Genomic DNA, 25,185 nt, shown 5'->3' with positions numbered 1-25,185 from the left:
AGAATTTCACATAATAACTTTCTGTCAATTGTAAAATGTTTGAGCTGGCAATGGAATGAGGAAAATACTTTTTTTTTTATCATCTCTCAGATCTTAGGTGTTAGCTAACAGAAAAATAATCATTCAGGGGATTAACTAATCACGGTGAATTTTCTGACATTTCAAATGCTGCTGCCAGCATATGAATTCTTACAGTGGTATATAACTGTACATCTCAACTAGAAACAAAGGTCAAGGGCATAAATTAAGATACACTGTTTTTCTCCTCTCGGAAAAAAAAAAAAAAAAAAAATTCATTGCTTTACTACAACAGAAGTGGGGGGAACATCTGTGAAGGTCAAAATCATCTGTATTTTAATTCAGAGTTCTTGTAAAATTATCTGGGGTTTTTTTGCCTTTTCTTTTCTTCCACAAATATCACCTTCCTGGTATGAAAATGCCAGCAACAACGGGGCTGTCTTCACTGCACTCGCCTCACCAGAAAGCTGTCCCGCCAGCGCTAGCCACCGCTTCAGTGGTGCAAGGTCATTCTAATTTCTTTTCTCTGGTTTTTCCCTCTCCCTGGGGGACAACCAATCCAAGCAGTCCCATAGCTTGGCTCAATAAGATGTGGAAATGAGCTGTTATTTACTGTGGTTGCAATTCTCAACCCAACCAGCAGCCTCCAAACCGAACGGCGTTTGCTCAAATAGCTGAACAATCTGCAACAGTTTCCCGGCTTGCCGGGCCACAATGCCAACTTCAAATCAAGTGGACGTCTATGAGAATTGTGATTATTTAAATGTCATACAGAGTGCAAAACATTTCAGCCGCTCTTCTATCAAGTAATTCGTTGAAAATTATAGATGTCAATATCCCGTCTTTGACCAGTATGGAGTTGCTATTTCTACACCATTTTTCCCCTAAAGTGCAGCCCTATTTGTAATACTCAAGACAGGACAAATTTTTGTCCTTCAAAAACAGTTGTCACTGCAGTTATCTTCACAAGAGCTATCAAGTTTCAGACAGGCTGAATTATTTTTGTTCCTGGCAGAAAAAATATTTGACCCAGCTCTGGACCAAGAAAAAAAAAAAAAAGGCAGGATTTATAGTCCTCTATCCTTTCCTGCAACTCACTGTAGCATTGTTAGGATGATAAACAGCTCTGTCCAATTTTCTGGACTAAAACACTTCAACTCCTTTTTTAACTGTCTGTAAAAACAGTGTCATGTCTAAATTCTCCCATCCCCAGATACCCAAGTGCTAGGAAAGATAATTACCTTGTCATCTCTGTCATCCTCTTCTTCCTCGTCCTCTAGCATGTCCTCCACTACCTGCAGACAGAAACAGTAGTAGTTGTCATGATTTAAAAAGGAAGAGTTTTGTTCTGTCAATTCTAAACCTTCTGTAGATGAAAACTTTATTAACATTTGAGATAAATGCACAGAAGGAAAATGTACAACTAGGAAAAAACACTTGATCTAGAGATTCAAATTTAGGAAAGCGTTATAGCTTTAATCGACCTACATTAGGGAATTATATACTGAAAATCCTTCCTGTACAAAATGCTTGCTTGACAATTTAAGTATTTAAAAGGTAGTTCAAAATTCAATATACGATTGTTTTAACTAAAGGAATCCTTTGTCAGTTCCACCAGTGCCTATGCAGCACATACAAATGCTTGCTTTAAATTTACTGTAACCCACAAAAATGTGCAACATTTTTAATAGCATTTACAGCATTCACCAAGAGATTTCTGAAGAATACAAAGCTGGGAATAAAATCATACTAGCCTATCCCCTTATGATCTACAACAATAATATATACCATATGCTCTATCAGCATTAGCACTGTGTTTCTTAATAGTGATTTCATACAACCTGTGCATCTAACTTTATGCACGTCCATTGCTAGCTGCAGTTGCCACATGCCTGCATCTATGTATTTTTCCATTTAAACAGTCTTTTCAGTCTAACACTACAAAACACACATATGCATTCGATTCATTCTAAAAAATATTAGTAATTATTAATCACACTGCGAGCATGAAATGAACCACTATTAAATCTAGTTTACAGAGAGATTAAATGACTTTCTGAAGATGGTCAGTGGCAGATTCAGACGCAGAACTCACAAAACCCTCTCTCATAACACTGTGATCAAGTCTTCAGCCTACCCTGTGGGGAAAATTCTCTGCTGGTGGAACTGGAATAAAGTTGTGCCTCCTTATGAGCAGAAAATTATGTGACTCTTTATATCATTATTTATATGTAAGTACTTATTAGGATATAAGAACAGCCACAATGAAGGTCAGCAAAGATCCACCTAGCCGAGTGTCATATGCAAAAAGTATATACTATGTATTATAAAATATGCTTAAAAAAGGCAAGAGAAGGAAAAACTCGTTGATCTGAAATATTAATATTTTGGCCTATTTTACAGACTTGCTACCAACGACGATAGTTTCCTTTGTTATACAGGTGAAGCTACAAACAGTTTTAGTGTACTTGTCATTTAAGACAACACATTGAAATTGTAAGTTCATAATCACCCCCCCAAAGACAGCTGCAAGGACACGCTCAAGTCCAAATCGATGTCCAAGAACTAAAGGGACTTTACCACTATCCAAGAGCCAAATCAGGAAAGAGAAGAACTTAAAAATGAGAAGCGTGTGTATCAGATGCCTTTCTCTGAGTTAGTTCAACCATCAAGAAGGTCGCAGTTAATCACGTTCCATGGGCCCACACAAAACGCACACACCACACAGGGTGAGTCAACAATCACACCTAGTAGAGTGCTCTGCATACACCAAGTCAATGACATGGTCCAAAACATCTGCAGTTTCAGCCGCTCATCCTTGTTTGAGCCTGGACCCAAAACACCTGGGTCTTTGGAGGGGAAAGAGCCTCCAATTTTGTCTACTGGCTGCTCCATCCTGGAGCTTAGAATCAGAAGGAAAACGAGCAGCACAAAGAAACAGTAAAGAGTGAGCATGTCCCGAAGCAGAAGGAAGAAGCATAACCTGAGCAAAGGAACCATTACTCTCAAATTCTCTCCTCCCAGAAGAACGATTTTAGCAGGAAGAGCCTGACTGACCCAATCTCCTGCAGCCTCTGACCTGGTCAGATGTGAGTCCCCTCAGGCTGAATCAAGGCTGTGCTCTATCCACTCTCTATGAAGAAGCCTCCCTCAACAGTTTCTTCTCTGTTTCCCTTTTAGGCCAGCTCTGCTCAATTTCTTAAAGACAGGGGATCAGAGACAGTGCCCAGAGTTTGGGATGGTCAAACCTCTCCTCACGGAGAGAGGGAAATGTCGAGAGCATGTTGCTGAAATGCTTGTCAGCTCCTGCTTGGCTCAGTACACCGTTTTATGCATCCCACTTGGAGGTGTCTGAGAGGCCCTGTCCCCTTCCAGATTTTCAGTTTCCCAAGCACCCGCATCACCTCCTTGCTCCTCTCCTCTCCTGGTAGCTCACTGTCACCCTCCCTGGGCTGTTCCAAGCATTTGGGGAGCTGAGCTGTAGACTATGTCACTGGACGGATTGAGTTTGTCAAAAAAACCCACCCTAAAACTTTTAATGCAGATGGTTTCAGCGACCCAGTTTGCCCCGCAGCTCCAGAAATGCTAGCATCAGCTCAACCGAGAAAATGGTGAACTGAGAAGAGAGGATGAAAACAAGCTGTTAAGGGCTGCAGCGAGATGGAAACCCTCTTAAATCAGTTTTACCACATGCAAAAAAGTCTGTAATTACATCATTAGGTGACTAAAGCCCAAGGTATAAACCTGAATCTGTTGACTCAGACACTGCCTACGCCTGGAGCTGACTAAACTCACTAGGTCTCTTACTTTCCAACGTTAATATTCCCCAGACACTTAAAGATCTCTTTTATGTACATCCAGAAATTCCTTGTCTTGACAGGATTGAACAGCAGAATGCCTATCTCACATTAGCGCTAAAGTTAGCATGGAGACAATTAGTTGAATTAGAAACCTCTAAAATTGTTGCAAATGATGGCACCTCACTGAAATCACTTGCATGACAATACCCATTCTAAATTATCTGGATAATAATACCTCAAACTCACTTTTTTTTTTTTTTCTTCCCCATCTAATGATCTCAAACTACTTTACAAGCTCCTATAGAGTGGCAAAATGTTAACTTTTCAAAGGACATAAAAAGTCCTTTGAAATTGCCTGAAGCCCAGGACTGAGCCCAGATTTCCAGCTCCTCAATTCCATTTTTTAATTCAAAAGCCACTATCAGTCTATGCTCTTGTTCTAGGTTAGTCATATCATCAATTACATTGAGCTTCGGAGTACTGAATCGTCTGGAAAGGAAAACAGAATTCAATTATTGTAGCAAAATAAAATGCAGTAGAAGTGTTCCTATGCTCAAGATGCATAAATGATTTTTTAAAGTATATGGAACATAGCCCATGCTTTCCCTTCTCTTGAAATTCAAAAGGAAGACTTGAAAGAAAAAAACAAACATGAACATTCAGACAATACAGACACAATAATACAATTTATTAAACCACCCAATAGAAGTGTTTTCATTCCTTGGACACAAATTAAAACAAGGAAAGTAGATTCCTCATAACCGTACGATACACAAAGAGTCGGTAGGCTGAAGCCTTACAAAAGCCTTATACTGAAGTACAACCTATTTCTGCGGAACAAAGCAAGGCTGTTCAAGAGAGGTACAGTGGATCTGAGCAACAGATTTCAGTTTAACATTGTCGTAAGAATACTGCAGGAAAAAAAAAATCCACAATGGAATTTTTTCTCCTTTGATTCTGCCTTGTTGCTGCTCAAATAAAGTGCACATGTGCTGCTCTGGTTTGAAGGAACACAGTAGTTACTCGGATCTTTATGTCAAGCATTGTACCTGGGGGAGGCGTGATGGGGGAGGGAGGAGACAGGGAAGGAGGGAGAGGAGAGAGAGGGAGGACAGGAAAAAGCATATGAAGATAAAATGAAACATTAGAGTTATTTTATTAAAAGTTCTATGGCAAAAATCTTAGATTGCCCCTAGAATACTCACTCTAAATTATGCCTTCCGATACCTTGCTTGAAATCAAGTAGTATTAATCAAACAAAGGAAGGGCACTGGGGAAATCAGAAAGATCTAATGCAAGCAGTTAAAAGTGACATGACCTTCTGTAATGTCACTTGTCACAGACTTATATGCCGCATACTGGTAGAAGGTCTTGAAAGAACCTGTTTCTTGGTACTGTCCCTTGAATATAATACTAATACAGATGACATTTTAAAAAACACACGTAGACGGCCTCAAATACAGCACGTCAGCTGCTTCACGGCCAAACAGTAAGCAAATGATGTTTAAATGTTAAAAGTGAGATCCCTTCTGTGCAAAACAGCCCTGTTAAAAGCTGATTAATCAGAAGGAGCATGCGGCCTAATTCCTACGTATTGTTCTGGATCCATCCCCACCCTCTTTGAGGAACTCAGTCGATAAATACTGTACGATTCACAACCCACAGGAGCCTGGAGGAGTGTCTGTTCTGTCGCAGCAGCACCAGGTTGCCAGAAGGAAGGACAAGTACCACGTTTGCACGCCGAAGAAAACCCCAGCACTGGTGGGCTGGAGCGCAGTCTGCTGAGGAAGCCAACAATTAAGCACAACTTGCATTTACTCTAAAGATGGTCTATTGACTAACAGACTGGGTAAGATTCTGAGAAAAATAATTCGTTTTGACTTCTAACCTCAACACCTGCAAAGCAAGGCTGGATACAAGCACGTTGAATCGAAAACCCACGGCTGTAGAGAACTTTTAAATACCTCCTGAAACTAAAGACTCCGTGGAAAAATGACACGCTGGAACTTAACACCACATTTAATGAAAAGTCCTTCTCTCTTAGTATCAGCCTGCCGTTTCTCATACAAAAAGTGCAAACTGCAAGTCACCCCATGAATTGTCTTCTGTTCTAAGTTCTTCGGCTGATCCCACAGAAACACCTGCACAGAAGACACTTTGATGTCTTTACATGTTAACAACACCAGGTATCTGCTCTGCACTAATATGCAAAATAAAGAAGAAATAAAAGGAGAGCCACTACCTCTGCAGGTAACCCTGATGACTGTTACCTTAATACTTTTCTTTAATGTGAAGCAACGCGCCCGCCCCCCCATTAGCACTTCTCTAGATTTGCTTATATCTTACTTGATGTAGTCCTTCAAACGAAGGTGGTCTCAAATGAAAAACAGAAGAAAACACTTTTTACACTGTATCACATGTTGCGGTGTCAGAGTATCCACAGACATTTGTATTCTCACATATAGGTATTAACATTCATAAGACAAAATGAAGGAGAGAATGAGATTTGGTTCCGAATTAAGGACATTTTAGATGTGTGATGAATGTGGTCAGGATGGTACTGTTCAGGACTGTCTGGATTTCATGGTAATTCGTACTGTTTGGACATAAGCAGTACCGCATGCTTTTGTGCCACTCAAATCAGCGTTAGCGTGTAAATGTAGTATAGAAGTGTGCAATGTGTACGGTTTGAGAGGGATGCATAAAGCCACTTGGGCGCTCTCAGGTCATTTCCAGGTACTTCAAACTGAAGCAAAGATGTCCATCGTCAATAAGCCTGATCCAGCAGCAGTTCTGTGCTCATTTTCACAACATGACGTCTGCTTCTTTCATGGAATTGCCGAGGACAAACTTTACAGGAGATATAGCTTAATTAAAATGTCCTGCTTTTTTATACCACATTTATAAGGAAAATAAAAATCAAATTAACAGATTCTGATTTAAGAGTGTAGTATATCTGCAATACAACCGATCCTGATTTATACTATTAATGTTTTGACCTTGGGGTATTTCATCTGCAGTAATCATCAAGATAACTGAACCACTAGATGTAATAATAATTAGTGTGATAAGCTTGCCAGTAAGGTTGAATATATTGCAGCACAGAAGACAGCAGACTAAAAAGAAAAGCATTAGTACTTTACTGCTAAAGTACTTCCTGATTTTTACAGAGACACTCAAATACAATTATTTCTTCTTACAGAATGCATTTTGTTAGCTTATTCTGGGAAGCGCTCATGTTGTAATTTAGTCTGATTCTTAATAGGAAATGAGACTTTAATATGGCTATCAGATGCCTTTTGATGCATGCTACTGATTACATGTAGTTCTGTAATGTCAACAACAGAATTTTTATTTGCAGTGTAATAGATTTCTTGGCAATATGCATGGGCAGTAAATACAGTTTATTATACAGGAACATGTAACCTTTTTCCTGTTGTCAGCTTTATATGCCCTCAATATTCAGTTGCCAATGTAGTTAGGACTAAGTCATTTTTATCATAAAAATGGCACAAGTAGTAGGCCTTTTTCTCTATATTTCTTTCAATATTTGGTTCTCATTTATTTTAGCTCTTTCTTGTATTTACACAATGCACTGTGAACTGAATATTAGGTGTTTATTTGAAGTATGTCTCCATCTAAAGGCTTCAACATGTAGCGTACACTCGAAATGTCAGATCTCTTAGAATGCTTCATTTTTAGCTCAGCAGAACAAAAAAAACCCACATTATTTGCTTGGCTAAATATCCACGGCAAGTTAACTGGGCAGGACTATTTAAATAACACCTTCACAAAATTTTGTGAGCTAGAATTCTTGGGCAAAGCCTCATGATACACTCTCTTATTAACAACACAAAGGCTAAATACTGCTTTTCACTGTTACTATTACTTCTCTTCAAATAGTTTTCAGATTCTAGTAGGACCAGACATGCTTCTCATAAAACTGCATTTATCCAAATAATTTCAAGCTCATGGGTGTGACACAGTCTATTACACTCAAATTTGGAGCTAAAAAGCTTTTTGGTAGAAAAAAAGCTGTGTTATGTATTTGAGGAGATAATATACGAAATACACATGTTATTGTAATTTCAGTTTGGGGTTTTTTTCAGTGTATCGATACATTTTGGTAAATACATTAAAACTGCAGTACAATCCCAAAGTCATTAAAGTCTAGGCTGAATTAAAATGTGCTAAAAAAGCAAAAGAAAACCAAACCAAAGATAAATAAAAATCTTACATAACTGTGGGAATTTTTACTAGAAACTGAATTGATGTTAGTTTATATAATATTGATTATTTATAATAGCCACTACAACCTGTCAAGTGAATCTTGTTGCCATGTAAATCTTGATGGAAATGAAAAAAAAAATCATTAAAACAGTCTCATAGAAAAAAGGCCTCTATGTGCAGTGAACTTCAATTTTATTTTAGATGTCCACAATATTGGAAGACTATATTTGAAAAAATGTGGCAAAATTTAAATTAAAAAATCAATTGGTTTATGATAGAAAAAAAATCCTTTTTTTTTTTTTTTTTAAATGCCAGAGGTATCTAGGGTGGGGTTTTGGTGTTGGTGTTTTGTCTTCAGGTGACCAAAACCAGCCAAAATATTATAATTCTGTAGTAGTTTTATAACAGCTACTGGGATGAGAACAGCCGCATAAAGTTTTAGCAAGGGGTTACTACACGCTCTGATACTGTATGTAAACTTTTGACGCTGGGATTATAACTGCAGCACGGACAGTCTCCTAACTGTAGCCCAGAGAGCCGCTCACAGGATTAGATTCTATTATGCTGCAGGAGAGAGATACTTTCTGCCCAACTTATATCTTTATATAGTGTAGTGTGTGAGTGTTAAATTAGTGCATAATGCATTTAAAATATTTATAGTACCAACATTTAGTTAAATAACCTTTATGTAAGATTTATGTTGATTTGTTCATTTCTCATTTAATGGCAAATTATGAAGAGCATGTTTCATAAAGATAATTCTCCATTTAAATTCAGCAGGCCATTAAATATTAAAATTATGTTTCTGATGCAATCTAGAGCAAATTTGTCCAGCTTCAGCGATTATTTGCACTCATAAAAATTAGACTTGATTAATAAAATTTAAATGCTTGATTAAGCTGACATTTTCATGTTTCTTTTCTGATTTATTAAAAAAACCCCTCCGTCCCATAGTATAATGTATTTTTCCTCCCTGACTATATGGATTGTATAGAAAGAACAAGCAGCTGTGTGAAGACAGCAGTGGTTCTCAGCAGAGTAGTTAACATTCGGGCACGTGTTGCTGGCGGTCTTTTGTGGTCTGGTAGCACCTGCACTGAACGCACAGGCGGACAACGACCTGTTTGCAGAAGCCTTTCCAACTTTACTGATGACAACAAAGTGAGAGGGAGCGTGTGGTTCTGATTAATTTGGCAGAAGTAAGGCAGGCTCCAAGAAAATTTCATGGACTTGCACTGTTTGGAGCGATGCGCTGATGAAAGTCATTCTATAAAAACAGCCGTATTTTCCTCACTATTAGAGGTGCCATAATTCAGACTGTTTTTTCACACACATTGCTCTACGGCTAACTCTGTATTCTCCCACCAGCCCTCATGCTTTGGGGGTTTTGTGGCTGCTGCTGTTGCTATCATACCGGAGGCAAAACTTCCCAGGAAAGTGGAGTCAGAACAACGTCCTTTTTGTATCATCTGCTGCAAAGGACATATTCCAGACACTGCCTAGCCAGAATACAGGGACCATGATATTTATTTTTGCCATAAATTCATAGCAAGAATTTATTCCTCAGCTAGAAATCACCACTAATTCCCTGGCAGAAAAGGACTTCTGGACTTCAAGCACAAAACCCCTCAGTACCACACAGACAATGGATCCAAAACACTTGGTGTTTGTCCTGTATTCACCTGCAGACGAAACCCTTCGAAACCCTTTCAGACTAAGAACTTCATGGATTCATGCTTCCACGTTATAATACCATGATATGAAGAAACAGAAAAATCAAGTTACTACTTTATTTGCTGAAAAATCAGTTTTCAATTTGCAGGAAAACAGGAGGTTAAAGTCAGGCACCTTCCTGGTAGGGTTGGTTTCTGTATTGAATGTAGAGCAAAGTGGCACCCTCTGTCCCAAAAAGGAACAGCAACAAATTCACCAAAAGCTCTGACAGACATGGTTGCTTGCTCCCAGAAGAAAGTGATTGGACTCTACCTAGAAAAGCTCTTCGAGATGGGGTTGCACAACCAACTCAAGCTCATCGTGCTTAGCACCCTCAGAGGAAATAAAGAATCCAGATGAATATCATAGAATCACAGAACAGTTTGGGTTGGAAGGGACCTTAAAAAATCATCTCATAATAGATGATCGTATAAAGATCATATACTCATAAGCATTCTTCTTCCCATTCTTTCTTTTGTTTTTCTTGATGTGGCAATTTCCAGAAGACACGTAAATAAGAAATCTGAGTATACATATCATATTGGGGACTATATAAAGAGTACCCACAGAAACTGGTTAAAATCTCAAAATGAAAGGTGATTTTTCTTCTATTCTCAAAATTCATCCTAAACGTGTCCAGCTCTAACTTTTAATACAACATATACTCTAGAAACTAAGTCATCAAAGCCTATTTCGCAAAAAATCTCCAGTGAAATTAAAAGATGTATTGTGCCATTTTATATCACTCTTACAAGATTAATAATATGTGTATATATTCTATTCTACAGATTCATAAGAATTTGTGTACGGCACATTAACTCCCAGCTGCTCACCATCACTTTCTATGCAATGACACGGGCAACTTGAAATTTCAAGAGGAAATTAGCTATTTAATATTTCCTTAAAGGCTCTAAGTATTAACTATAAATGCAGGATGTGAACTGAAGTGATTCAACCTCTTCTCCATAGGGGTATATATGGCAGAAGAACATTCATAGGTAACTCCAGGCATGTGCATTGTTCTTCAAATTTTAAATTGCTTGGGAAAAAGCCTAATAGACAAAAAGGAGAGAAAGATGAGTATCTTCAGTCAGAGAATCACAGAGTGGCAGAGGCTGGCTGACATCAGCCCCCCTACTCAAGCAGAGATCATCCAGTCCAACCCAACCCAACCCAACTCAACCCAACTCAAGCAAGTCACCTCTGAGCAGGTTGCCCAGGACCAAGTCCAGTAAGGTCTTAACTACCTCCATGGATGGGGACTCCTCAACCTCTCTGGGCAACCTGGTCCTGGGTGTGACCATACTCACAGTAAAAGTGTTTTCTTGTGTTCAGAACTTTGCAGATTTTGGTTTGTGCCCATTGGTGCTGTCCTGTCACTGGGCACTGCTGAGGAGTGCCTGTCTCTCTCTTCTTCTGCTTCCTTCAGGTATTTATGCACATTTTCAAGATGCCCTCTGAGTCTCATCTCCACGCAGAGCAGCTGAGCTTGCTCAGCCTCTCCTTGCGTGCCAGATGCTCAGATCCCTTCACCATTTCCCTTTGCTGGGCTGAAGTGCAACTCCCCCGCCTCACCCTCCTGGCCTGTCCTGGCTAAAGAGCCAGCATGCATCCCTTGCACAATGCTCACGAGAGCAATCCCACCACGTCTCCATGATGGTGCACGCACGTAGCTGCACGTGGACCTCTTAACTCCTGCTGGTTCCAACACGGTGCACACTAATGATTAGGCACTTCAGGGAGAGACCTTCTAGCACACTGGATTCTCAGAAAGGGTGTGAGAGCCTCTTTCAGAGCGTCATTGCCTCATCTGTGTGCCTCCTCTGTGCTGTTTGGTTGGCTTTGAGGCCTCTCCTGTCCAATTCACCCTGTGTCCTTTGCTTGCCAACTCAGACCATCACTTCCTCACTCGATTGTGGGTCATTATCACCTCTCTGCCCCACCATTTCTAGTTTAATTCTCCCCTCATCAGGTTGGCCAGCCTTCTGGGAAAGAAGATTTTGCCCAACTTGATGAGGTGGATCTTGCCTCTTCCTAGCAGTCCTCAATCCTCAAGGAGGATCCCACAGCTGCAAAAACCAAGTCCCTGTCATCAGTAACAGCTGCTGACCTGCCAGATCTGTCCACTCCTCTTCCAGCCTTTCCTCCTCGATGGCAGGATCAAGGAGAAGACGACCTGGGCTCCCTGTCTGCTACCTACATAGTCAAGGAAGAATAAGAACTTGTAGTGTCACCAGAGGAGATCCAACGCTCCTGTTGCAGCAGTTAAGTGTTATGGCCCAACAGCTGAGAGACTGTCACAGTTTGTCCTAAGTGTGGCAGTCAGGCTTACACACACAGGGGGAAAAAAAATAATTTTATAACCATGCAAACCAGGCTTCATTCACAATATGACGCACTCCAACCACACAATCAACTGTTTCATCTCAGGGAAGGGGACAAGAGCAGCTGGAGAGTGGGAACATTTTTAATCACTTTGAGGGATTATCTGACCATTCCTTAAGTTAGGCAGCTCCAGCAGGCAGTCAGAACACAGCCTGAAGTAGAAAAGCAGGAAAAAAATAAAAGACATTTTTTTCCTCTAACTTCATGCAGTTCTAATAACTGTGACTTTTGCTTAGAAATAGAAGTGAAAAAAAGACCCCAGACAGCAGTGCTGCTGTTTTCTCCAAGCTATAAAGGTGAGGGGTTTTTTTGTACAACACATTTAAAAACATCAAAATATTAAGTAGTTTCTTAAAAAGACTGAAAAGAAGCTTTAAACCCCAGCCTACTTTCTGTTAGTTTGGCTATATCTGGAAGTCTTTCAATTACAGCTGTGTGGGATGAACTTTTCTGTTCGTCCATCTATTGTAAGTTGTGATTTGGGGTTCCCAGAGAGTCAAGGCCGCTCTGAAATAAGCCAGTCCTTTGCTGTCCCTCTATCCTTGTTCTCCCCGAGTATCCCAAATGCTCTGTAACCACATCATGCTCTGCTACCCTGTACCTGCCATAGGCACAGGGCTGGCAATGTATAGGGGCAGCACTTCCACGCTGCTCCCCCCCGCACAGGTCCAGCGCGGGTGACAAGGAGCAGCGGGGACAGAAAAGTGGCAGCGGTTGATACAGCTCCTCTCCCTCAGAGGATGTCAAAAAGATGCTGGAAAAAAGGCAGGGGAAAAAGAAATAAAAGCCATAAGATCCACTCAGCTCTAGTCTCATGTGTTTAGGTGGCGATGGTTTAAGATCAGAATAGCAGTTGTGCTAAAAATAAATTATTTTGTGAGGTCTGATATTTAGGAGAACGATTAAAAGGAAGTGCAAGGATCTTTGGATAAAGCAGCTGGGTAAGCTTCAGGCAAAAATGTTACTGCAAAATTCAGAGGAAGGCATTAAGAATGCCATTTTAGTGATTTTTTTTCCTTGCTTAATGCTGGAAGGAAGTATTTATTCTGCGATTTTTTATACCTGCCACATGACTCAATGCCAGAAGTTCATTCATTTTAGATCACTCCTGAATTCTCACAGATTCATTTAGAGAACTGTCCACTGAATCTACGTCTATCCACATCCGCTTACACCAACATATAATGCAAGAATTTGTATTTCAGGAGAGCATACAACTCCCCTTGATCTAAATGTATAAAAGATGGGGAATCCAATGCTTCTCTGACGTTTGTGCCAGTGTTTGACTAAAACCACAGTGAAGATCAATCCCACAAAGAATGTCCAGCTGAACCCATGGAAGCAGTAATGCCTAACACGCCACTTCACCCCTCTGTTGGACTTTCCAATACTTATCTCCTATTAGTAAATACACACGGGGCTCCCCCTTGCCCCAGCCTCATTGCACTTTTAACTCAAGAAAGGACTTGCACATGCAACTTATTAGGAGTCAGAGTAAACGTCAAAATTATCAGACTCGCACTCAAACAAGCAGCGCAGGCTCACGTTATGACAGAGTAACCCAGGTTGTTTGGCAGGTGAATTATTCCACAAGAAAATAAGTTCCAAATTACTTCGAAGAAAGTGATGCCCAAGAGGACACAGCAAATGATACCTTGTCTATAGAGACAGTCAAACCAGGATGAATTAAGTCTGGCTCATCTGCCCTTTCTGGACAGAAACTCAGTGACCACTATCTCATTGACCGGCAGAAGAGTGCAGTCCCTAATGCCTGAATTGATGAGACAGTTGATAATTGTTTTCTGGTGGAGATACTACAACGGAAACTACACAGCTACTTCTGAAGGTCCCAAATTCAAGTATTTTCCACTGACATTAAACAAGCATGAAGTACATACAATTTCTGGCTACACTAATCTACTGTTAATTGAGTAAGAAAAGTTAACAAATACATTTAACTTTAGGTCTTGTCATTAGCTTGAGGATTTTAAAGTCACTTCTAAAACTAGATGATATTCCTAAAATAAGTAGTCAGTAATTTCACCAAGGCACACAAGGAGCCTCTGAAGACCTGGGAACAGAAGCCAGATCATGTGAATCCTGAAGCATTCTCTAGCCACTAGGAAACACCGCTTAATTAATTTAGTTAATATTTACACTCTGCATAGAAAAACAGAAATATTTAAATGACTCCTAATCTAATGATACTGTGCTAATGACCTGAGCTAAGGACTTGTGATATTACTGAAGATTTGTGAGTTAATTAGAAAGGCATCCAATAAATCTGCAGATCACTTCATAGAAGACAGATGCTCACCATGATGATAACCAAGCTCAATTCATTAAAAATGAGGTCCCAGCTTACTTGTGATAAACAAAAAATAGTCATTAATGGCACAGATATCAAATATTTGGGAAGAACAGGACTGGCTCATACAAGATGTATAGCTTGGTCTGAAGCAGTCTCACCAAGAGGAACATTTTTAGAGCAGAAGTTGGTGTCCTCAACAGAGAGTCCATCAATAGCTTCATTATTTTCTTAGAAAAGTTACACGACCCAATTAATCTTCACAGGCAGGTGGTATTTCAGAGAGAAATGAAGTGCATTGCAGCTCACAAGTGCAATCTCTCCTTTCACAAGGGATTTCAGCTACTCATAAAATCTTCAGGTTGAGAAGCTTTGAGCATTTCAGGCAGCTGGAGACTAAGGGCTGTGATTTAAGTAATGCATCTTTTAAATTTTGATCTTAGGCTTTTTCCATAAATGTAACAACCTTTGGGATTAGGGAATACCTCTGTCATCCCCACCCTTAATTTCAGATGACCTTTGGAAGCATACTGGTCTTAGTGATGTAGACAGGTAATACCAGTGCCAGGATCAGTGCTGGATCAGTTCCTCTGGTGACTAATTCTTGCAGTTGCTGGACATTAGTGTCACGGGATCATTCAGGCTGGAAGGGACCTCCAGCCTCCTGGCCAAAGCAGGGTCAGCTGTGAGGTCAGACCAGGTGGCTCAGGACTTTATCCAGTTGGCTCCTGAAAACTTCCAACAGCAACTGCACAACTTTCCTGGGCTACCTCTTCCACAGCTTAACAGTCCTCGTGGCAGGAACAGTTCTCCAGTCTGAACCTCTGTTGCTTCAAATTATGCCTGTTGTCTCTTGCACCACACGTCACTCTGAAGAGTCAGTTCCATTTTCTTGATGACCTCCTTCTAGGTAGGGGAGGGCTGCCCTTCACCTCACCTGAAGCCTTCTCCAGGCTCTTTTGAGCCCACTTCCCTCAGTTTCTCCTTACAGGGCAAGTGCTCAAGCCCCCCTTACCATCTTGGTAGCCCTCCACTGGACTCACTTGAGTTAATCAATGTCTTTCTTGAACTGGGGTGCCCAACACTGGACACTATTCTAGATGTAGCCCAACAAGTGCTGAGCGGAGGGGATGATCGCTCCCCTCGGTCCAGCGGCTGCGCTCCCGTTAGCGCAGCCCGGGGTGCTGGAGGTCCTCCTTCCTGCTGGGATACACTGCTGGATCATGTTTTCCAAGCCACCCAGGCCCAGTTCAGACTTCCCAACCAATCCCCAGCCTGTATCATTGCAAGGGGTTATCCCTCCCCAAGAGCAAGACTTCACATTTTTCCTTGAATTTCATGAGGTTCCTGTTGGCTCATTTCTCCAGCCTCCCTAGGTCTGACTGTTAGACCCGGGGTACCAGCCGGTCCCACATGCCTGGTGACACCCAAAACCACAATGGGAGTGCACTCTGTCACCTTCTACAGGTCACTGATAGAGATGTTAAATAGGACAGGTCCTTGTGCAGGGTGCTCTTCCACTTCTTTGCTACCTCCATTAACCACTATCCTCTCAGACCCATTATCTAACCCGTTTTTGGTTCTTTTCTACCCATTCAGTTATCCACCCTGATCGTAATGGCCTAGACAGCACACTGCTTTTGGGATACCAATACTGATACAAATATCAAATTAATCAGGCTCAGCAATAAAATACATGCAAAATCCTTAAGCTGCCTGGATGCTAGGAAATTTGCACAGCTAGAATACAACTTCAACTTTTGATATGTGCTTCTGAAAATCTGAACCATGCTTTTATTATTAATAAATGTCAGTTATTAGCAAATGTTTCCTACTTTATATCCCAACTACATGCATTTAATTAAATGATGGCATTAAATGAGAAGAAAATAAGAAAAGGCTTATATTAAGCTCAATGAATGGTAACATATTAATGATAAACTGTGAAATCCAATAAAATGTGATACATTCTGAAACTGTTAACAAATTGGAATATTTTTAACCTTTAACTTCAATATGTGAAATAAAAACTGCAACATAAGGACTTAGCCACACAAAACCGTTTTCAAAGAATTTGCCTTCGCCTGACCAATAAGCCTCTCATCTCGGCTCCCACACAAACCAGATTCTGAGGATAGTACATGTTCTACTGTATTTTTACATGACATTTTCACCAAAACCAGACACATTTATTGGACAGCTGGAGAAAAATGAAATTGCAGGTTGGAAAACTGTCCATCGAGCATTGTGAACTGAGACATTTTCAAAAAATGTCGTATTTAAACTCAGTTACAAACTTTTATCTAGTTAAAAAAAGAAAGGGACATGTATGTGCTTGAAGTAGAGAAGACTTACTGTATCATGTTGCCTGTTATCTTTCCCTGATACGATCAAGAAGTAGTTCCATGCCAGCAGCAACAACAAAGCCAGTGGTATCATGTAGAGCTCAAAGTTCCAGACCACAAAAAGAAAAAGCTAGAAGACAGAGCAGGGAAAAAAAGTGATTCAAATCAGCATTACATTAAACTCTTGTGCACAGTTAAAACCAATAAATTAAAACAATTCTAAAGAAACCCACCTCTCCTTCATCAGGAAAGTTGTTTAACCACTTTGCTGACTAGCCACCTACCTGCATGAAACACTGGTATATTTTCCATTGGTTTGTACCTTAATTTTTGCAAAAGAAAAATTGACGTAGTGTAGTCTGAGAGGAATACGAATTGTTCTCTTGTAAAATAATGCTTATGTGGACAAAATGGTGTAAAATTAAGACCACAGTATAAGAAAGAAAAGGTTAGTTATTTCCATAGAAATTAATTTGCTGTTTAGAAGAAACAACTTGGTCAGTAATGTCACACAAACAAGCAGAAGCAGTAAACTTCGCAACTAAACTGAAAAAATCTTTTGCACAGAAAACTAGCAGAAAATCACACTAAAGGGCAAAATCATACAACTATTTTAGTGAAAGCATGATAGAACAGTACCGACCATGGAACCGTAGAAAATGGGATTAAAAGGAATGCTGAGAAGCCACCTAAGCCCACCCCTTTGAGAACTGTTTTGTTGAGGTGTTTCCTCAGAACACCTCGAGTGCTCCACGGCGGGGGGCTGGCAGAAGCGTGTCCGGTTACGTCTCCCGGCGACGTGCGCCCCGGTCCGTCTGCTGGACTGTACCCTCAGCTTGGTCAGACCCAGCAAATGGGGCAGAACTGACTTTTTTGAAGCCTGGAACTCCCGAGCATTTGTCAGAGCCTGTAGCTGTCTGGCAGAGACACGTCCAGCTAGACACCATTCCCTGCTGGTGCTGGTACGAAATTATTGGTTTGCAGGAAGGAACTAAAAATATTTGGACCTAGATGGGGTCAAACTAAAACCATTTTTACATCCAGTTTTCCCTGTGAACAAAACCTCCTTTATTTTAGCCAGCTCTAGCCATAACTTGGGTTTGTTTTCTTCTAATACAACAAAAACCAAACGTGAAAGTATTATAGGAAATCACACTATGTACCACAGCTGGATATACACCCAGAAATCTCTCTAAGCCTTTTTCATCCAAATAGTTAAGCTTCTGAATACTTGTAATTTTAATACCTACTAAAATGAATGAAGGTGTTGTAGCACAGAACTAGAAAACCTAAAGCAATGCCAGTTCCCAGGTAAACTAAAAAGGAGCTTATTTTCCCAAATCAGTCACCAAGATCTATATAAAGCCAAGTAAGAGTAAAATGGGGATTTTAATAGTCTTCTGCTGGGTTTTTCTTTAGAGTTAGAACAAAATGGTCTTATCAAATACAAGCTCCCACATAAAAGAAAGAAATCTGTATTTTAAGTGATCTCCCCTCTCAAGATCAGCTAACTTACCTCACCCTGCTACTTTCTACCACTGAATGCTATGTATATGGAAGTCCTGCGAGACTGCAAAACAAACATGATAAATACTGAAAGAACTGAAAAAGCAGTGTGTGTGACATCCATAAGAGGATATTGGCACTTCTAACAGTTAGTACTTCATTTGAAAGAAAACTGCCTTTTTTAGGTTGTTTAGTTTAAAAGGAAATCTGTTAGAAATGGTAATGAATAAGAAGCAAACAACAGCTCGTGGAATTTGAGAGTTTTTCTGTGAGCTTGCTAACTACCCTTCCAAGAGCAAGATCTATGGGGATCTGATGCGGTAAACTTGATACAGCCAACTTACAACAGAATTCGCATCTCAAAAGAAAAGCAAATAATCTTTGCACCCTCTAACCCTAGAAATGCCCTGAGTCAATGGATACAGGCTGAAGGGAGCTCTGGAAGTCAGCGAACAGCACCCAAGTATCAGAAAAGTGAATACTAGAGATTACTTGCTGAGAAATGGAAATGCATACAGTCTTTCTTATGGTTGCATCTGAACTTTGATGGAAAGATGGAAAGAAAATCAAGTAATATCCAAACAACCCCTGGCTCCAGAGAAAAGAAGCCAGCAACCTAGACAGTCTCAGGAGATAGAGACCTGAGTGGAGACTGAGGAACACGGTCATCATGTACCCTGTACTCTAAAACATCAGTGAGTTCTCATCCAAACACTCGTTACTTGAAGTTTTTAAGTGGCAAATGATCCTTAGGAGTGTTAATTCCTTACAGCACTGTACTCTGTAGGCCAGTAAAATATTATAATTAAGATACCACCTCTTTATGACTTGTATGGACATACCTTTCACAAATGTGGATATTACACCTGCCGTCTCCTGTAGGTGATTTTGCTGACCTGCCACCTTAATTTCCATCTAGTCTGGCTGAATTTTAACCAGTTCCTCCTTTCAGGCACCTGTCTCAGCCAGGCACTAGGAAAACACGGACTCTGTATTTGCAACACAAAGGAGGTGTGTGCTGTGTGAGAGCAGCACAGCGACCGCACTGCAAGTGGAACGGCACCCCCAGGAGAGAAATGCACTTGTGAAATGCACATGGGAGAAAACAAGCAGGTTCCCACTGTCAGACAAAATTTTTAAGTAAACACGAGCAAACCCAAAATCTGGGGCAGAACAGCAAGAAAATCCAGGGACTCAGTTCTTAGGGATAAAGGGCTGGATAGCTGCGGGGAGAGCGAAGGAGGAATGTGGTATGTAGAAACCTTCACTTCACTTCATGCATGAAGGGGAGGAAAACCTACATATCCATCTATTAAACACGTTTAGGGGGAAAAAAAAATCCAGAAAAGCTAAGGAACAAGTATAAAAGGGCAGTTCTGGGACTTGCCCATGCCTATAAAGCATCCAGTTGAACATGGACTGTATCTGGTACGATCTCTTCCAAGGAAATAATGGCTCTAACGCTGTCTAAAAAAAGGATTCTCATCACTACTGAAACAAGCCAACTATTTTAAGGGAGGAGTGGGAGTCTCAAAGGTTACAGTTTAATATAGCTGCCATTTCCTACACAGAAGAATATAAGGGAGGACTTTTCTTCTTCTCCCCCATGAGATCAAGATTTTCAGAGTCACAGGCATGAACTGGCCATTTACAACATCACATCAGTTGATACTCTTAGTGAGAGACACATGCATTAAATGATCATTCAGGGAGACACACGGCACTATCCCTGGTGTACAACACTTCAAAAAATAATTTAAGTTAGAATATTGAATATCCTATTCTTTTGCAAACTACAGTATATTTTAAAAAGAAATCTCATCCAAAATGATTAACACTTCCTACTGTTCAGAAAAAAAGCCTGCCCTTTCAGACTAGCAGCTGTGGATCATTAGCTTTCCAGTGATGAGATGTGTTTGATGAGTATTTTTCTTTCTAATTAAGAGATGAGATTCTCTATTTGACTCTCTCTTCAGACAGAAGTGAAGAGAAAGATTTCTGCCTATGTGGAAAGGCCATATTCTACAGAACAATTATTTCAGATTTCCTTTTATCTACCTCCACCCAATTTCATTTAATTTTTAACAGAACCCTGGTTGCACCCACAGACTCCACAGCATTAACCCCTGCGTTTCCCAGCTCTTTTTATTTTTCCTCTCGCTTCCATTTGGACTGCCAGCAGTGAAGACCACGTACGAGAAGGCGCACCCCGTGCAGGAGACGCTGACCCACACCCTCCAGCGTGGCCTTTGGGACACCCAGAGCCATGAGCTGTGGCTTTCTCTGATCATTTTCAAAGGAGAACTGTACATATTACCCATATCCTTGTGTTATGTGCGTTACCCAGCTCCTGACTGCCCTGGAAAGGCAAAGGTTGGCGTTTTGGCACAATCAGAGCTGGTGTCTGCAGCTCCAAACATGGCGCTCTAATCACAAAATCACCCGTTTACCCTTCAAGCTTAAAAGGACAATTGTATTTCCCAAGATTTTGTCCCTTGGATATATTCTCCAAAGAATAGAAAGAATGAAAGATAACCCACATACCTGTGTCGTACTGACTGTCTCCTAAGTACTGCAGGTTTTAAGGCTCCAGTGAAGTCCTGCATGGTGTTTACACTACGAAACACTTGAAAATACTTTTTGTTGTACCTTCTCCCACCACAAAATTAGTCATTTACCTCTGGCAATCATGGCTCCTCTCATCTTCTGTGACACTTCTATTAAAAAAATTAAAGAGGAAGTATTTCTTTTAGCTGCATCAGATCTCAAGCACACTAGCATTAATGTAAACACTTTAGGGAATCCGTTTCAAATCCAGTGCCCGTGTTCAGGTAAGTCTGGAAGAAATGTGTCTTTTGAACGTATTCTAAAGCATCCTCCAACAGTTATATTCCAGCACTTTTGCAATTTCAGTTCCAATTACCTGAGTGCCAGGAGAAGGTGCAGTCTGAAAGACTTGAGTCTAAAACACATTATCTGTTACTCCGTTTCTTTAAATAGGCAAAAGTCAACTTGAAAATAGCAAAAGCACAGAATGTATTAAAAAAAAAAAAAAATTCATGTCATTCCTGCCTGCGTTATTCTGACAGGCTTCCAGTGCAACCTTGGGTTAGTGCTGGTTCTCTTTTTTAAATGCGTGAGGTCGTGGTAGTCTGAGAAATGCTGAATAATTAGTATTTTTGATCCTCTAAGAACTTTCCCTGTAACTCAGAAACAAACTTACAGGATTTCCTGCATCTTCTCTCTCTTTGCTGGAATTAGAACAATCCAGTTCACTGCAATTTAGGTTTCTACTCTCATTCTGTTTATTTCACATAGAAAAAGAAAATTGAGATACTTCCATGATAAATAATAAGATATAAACAGACTGGATGAAGTATTAGTTTAAACACAGTCTTGATGAGGCTTTTGGTGTATTGAAAGGCCTATGGTAGTTCTTGTTAGAGCACGTGGGTCCCATATCTAGAAGAACTCTCAGAAAAAAAAAAAATCAATTTCTTACTAGGTAGGACATTTCTGCTTATGGATTTTCCATGTTGATAACCTGTACAACAAACCCACGGTTCTATTTCATCTCACTTCTTTCGTCTGAGCGTGCTGTACCACTAGTTATTAAAGAAACAAGTCAGACAATTAGATGTGACTCACTTGATGTGCTTCAACCCACCCAGCTTGTTTTTGAAGCACATCTACATCTAGTTATTTCATCTGAACTGCCTTCACCATGGTACCGCTGTCCAATCACATCATAATGTGAGCTACCTGAGTCTTCACAAGATCGTCAGCACCAATAAAACGTTCTAGTTAGAAGCTTGAAAATTTTCATTTAATTTTTGTTTACATTTTTCCTTGCAACTTTTAACTGATGCTTTACATAATTTTCCAGGAGTGTTATGAGTTTGCTTTGAGAATGCCAACAATGCCAAGAACATGAACCTCAGAGCATGAATGTGGTGCCATTTTAAACAGCACATGAATCACGGGGATAAAATTCAATCGCTGTCACCAGTTTCATGTAGCAAAAGTTAGGTGGAAATAAAAATGACACCCCACCCCCCCAAATATTTACAGAATGTAGAATCTCTTGGGTAATTTTTTTCCCTTCAGAGTTTCTGAGCTGCATTACTACAGCTGTGTAGTTAGTATCCAGGCTAAAATTAGGCAAAATATGGTTCATTGAGGCCATCCCCATACACACGGTGGCCTCTTGCCATTCTCAGGGCACTTCATGATGGATTTGTTCTCTCAGACTGCTAAAATGCAGACAAACTAAGAGAAATTAATTGTATTTTCCTAAGAGCAGTAGCACCTGGCATCAAGTAACAAACGCCCAACTGGGATACATTAGATCAAAGGCATGTCTGAGAATGGGGCTATTAGGTTCATCGAACCTTCGTCCCGTTTTAATACCACATTTTCTGAACAATACCCAACTGTTCACTGAATGACCCATGTCTCTGTTTCAGCGACATTACCTAGAAGACTGTTCTACACATTAATTATTTTCCAAGTAAAAAAGTGCTTTTAATGCCTGTCTCCAGCTTGATTTTCCTTTGGTTTAATACATAACTCTTAGGCTGACTTATTCTTTTTAGCACGGTTCTGCTCAGAGGGGTACTCACCAGCTGTAAGATTCAAGCCATTCTGCAACTCAAAGGGTCCAACTTTACCCTGGGTTTTTTAAAAAGATGCACCTTGGGCCTCTACCCCTTGCACATACCTCTGCCCATCCTGGAAATCAATCCCATCCTTCCCAATTTTAAAATTTCTTAAAAATTGGCTAACTCTTACAGAACTGCATTTGTCATTTCTATTGGAAGTGTCATACTGCGGAAAGATATTTCTAAGAAGTACATTTCACGTAATTATTTTTTTCTTTGCACACACAGATCTATGTCACAAATCTATGTTTATGTTCCTTTTACACAAAAATTTGGAATCTGGCAGATTTTTCCTGTTACAATTGCACTGCTATGAGGGTGGGACTGTTGAAAGTGTAAATGTATGTGTCACTTCAGAAGAAAAATCTAAAGTGTTGACTTTGTGAGAAGTGTAAAATCACAACATGGATCATGCTGGATAACTACAGCTATTTATGTGTAATGGATTGCCCCCTTCCTTTCTTACAGCTTGAGATACTGAGCAGGAGCTGATGGGCTTTGAACCTGCCTCCTGTTCCTCACAAATTCCTGAAGATTGTAAAATTAAATTGTCCGTCAAAAGTTATTAAGCTGGGTATAGGGAAAAAATATTGGGCATCTTCTTCAGCTTCCTGAGAACAGCTTCACTGTACGTCCACTGCAGTCCAAAAAACAGACAGACTCCCCCGACATCTGCATGGAAGTTGTTCCAAATGCTGTGTTTTCATTTACATCCCATACTGCATCAGATTAACTTTTTCTTAACTTGCTCCCTTATCCTCCGCCCATTTCTACAGACGAACGAAATCATTCAGCATTTTAAGAAAACAGTATAAAGGTTTTAACGGGGTAGAAATAGTCACCATTACCCAAATACCAGAAAATAAAAGACTTGCAGACATTTCCCAAGAAAAATAAGTCACTTACGCTAGAAAGCTGAACGTGAACTACATAAACCTCACAAATGTTTCAACTGTGCTCATCCTTAGTGGTACTACAGGAAAACTAAACAAGCCCTCCTCACTATTAATTCACAAATAACCACCACCAAAATAAATGGACCGTTAGGATATTAGGAAGTCTAGCCATTGAAAAATTTCAGTCCTTTGGTTGTAGGAAAACCTACACTTTGCCAACTGTCTGTCAGAAGTAGAAGGGACAGCAATAAAATTTAAACTGTATGAATGAAGACTAAAACCATGTGGTTAAAGGTATATGGGCAGTCTGTGATTTCCAGCGATAAAATGCAAAGAATGCTGATTTTTGGTTTGATAACCACCCACATGTCTGGAACAAACAGAAATATTGTCTTTCACGGAGGAGCAGAGACACTTCCACAAGCTGTTTGGAAGGCTCATTCATTTCACAGACTGGAACTGTACAGCCCTTATCATATTGGTTGTACTCTGGCTTAAACTTTTACTCAGGGCTAAATCCTATGATTTTGTTTCCACAACTGTTCGGAGATAGTTGCATCAACACTTTGGTTTCTCTGATGTCCAGGAGCTGTCAACTGTGCACACACAGAAATCCCTGCTGAGCCTGTCCCTTCACTCAGAGCTGAAATTAAGGTTGAATCGAGCAATCTTTCTGCTGCTTCTGTTTTCAGTCTGTTCTTAAAAATATTCTGATATGCTTTAGGTTGCTTTTGGGGTTTTTTTGGAAGAAGAGATAGAGGCACCAAGGAATAGGATGACAGAAGAATCACCAAGAGGCAGGGCCACTGCTTTTCAAAATGATGAGAACAGGAATTCATTAGAACACTAACACATGCAGATATTTACATTTCCCTAGTGTTTTCTTTAAAATCTTCTTTACATATTAGGAGTGATTTTAGAAGGTGCCACTTACCATCAGCTATCACTTGATATCAGCTAACTTGGTCTAATGTTGCCTTACTTTCACTTTTCAAGACCATCAGTCAACCTGAGTGAGCTCTCCAGGCTGATTTTCATACTTGTGACTGATCTGTTTAATTTTGCTGTTCTATGATGTCTGGAGTAGAGGTTGGGTATAACTGTAAAACAACACATAAATAAAAGCCTAGGATTTGTCTTTCACTGACCAGATTTCCTTAAGTACATATGGCCTAACCTGCAAGTTGTTCACATGATGTAAGAAAATGTTTTTCTACCTTTAAATATACTTATTTGTAAATAAATTTTAATGAGTAATAATACATTTCAGCTACCCTACCACTTTGTAGCTTCATCTTCCAGTCTGCCTTGTAATTTTCTAAT

General features: G+C 40.1%; 1 protein-coding gene across 10 annotated transcripts in view; it reads right to left on the bottom strand.

Annotated features, from left to right (window-relative positions):
* The window catches only part of MCTP1 (multiple C2 and transmembrane domain containing 1), a 277,441-nt gene that overhangs the window by 37,463 nt on the left and 214,793 nt on the right, over nt 1–25,185 (bottom strand). For all 10 annotated transcript variants that reach the window (XR_012627081.1, XM_074856034.1, XM_074856035.1 and 7 more), the window contains 2 exons: nt 16,810–16,929; nt 1,260–1,313 (listed from right to left, as the gene is read on the bottom strand). Coding sequence is in view for 9 of the 10 variants with exons in the window: in XM_074856034.1 (XP_074712135.1) it covers nt 1,260–1,313; nt 16,810–16,929 (174 nt within the window). In the remaining variant the exon portion in view is untranslated. The remainder of the gene's footprint in view (nt 1–1,259; nt 1,314–16,809; nt 16,930–25,185) is intronic.

The sequence above is a fragment of the Strix uralensis genome, chromosome Z (genome assembly GCF_047716275.1).
Source record: "Strix uralensis isolate ZFMK-TIS-50842 chromosome Z, bStrUra1, whole genome shotgun sequence".
NCBI lineage: Eukaryota > Metazoa > Chordata > Aves > Strigiformes > Strigidae > Strix > Strix uralensis.
This window is presented reverse-complemented; position numbering and strand designations above follow the sequence as displayed.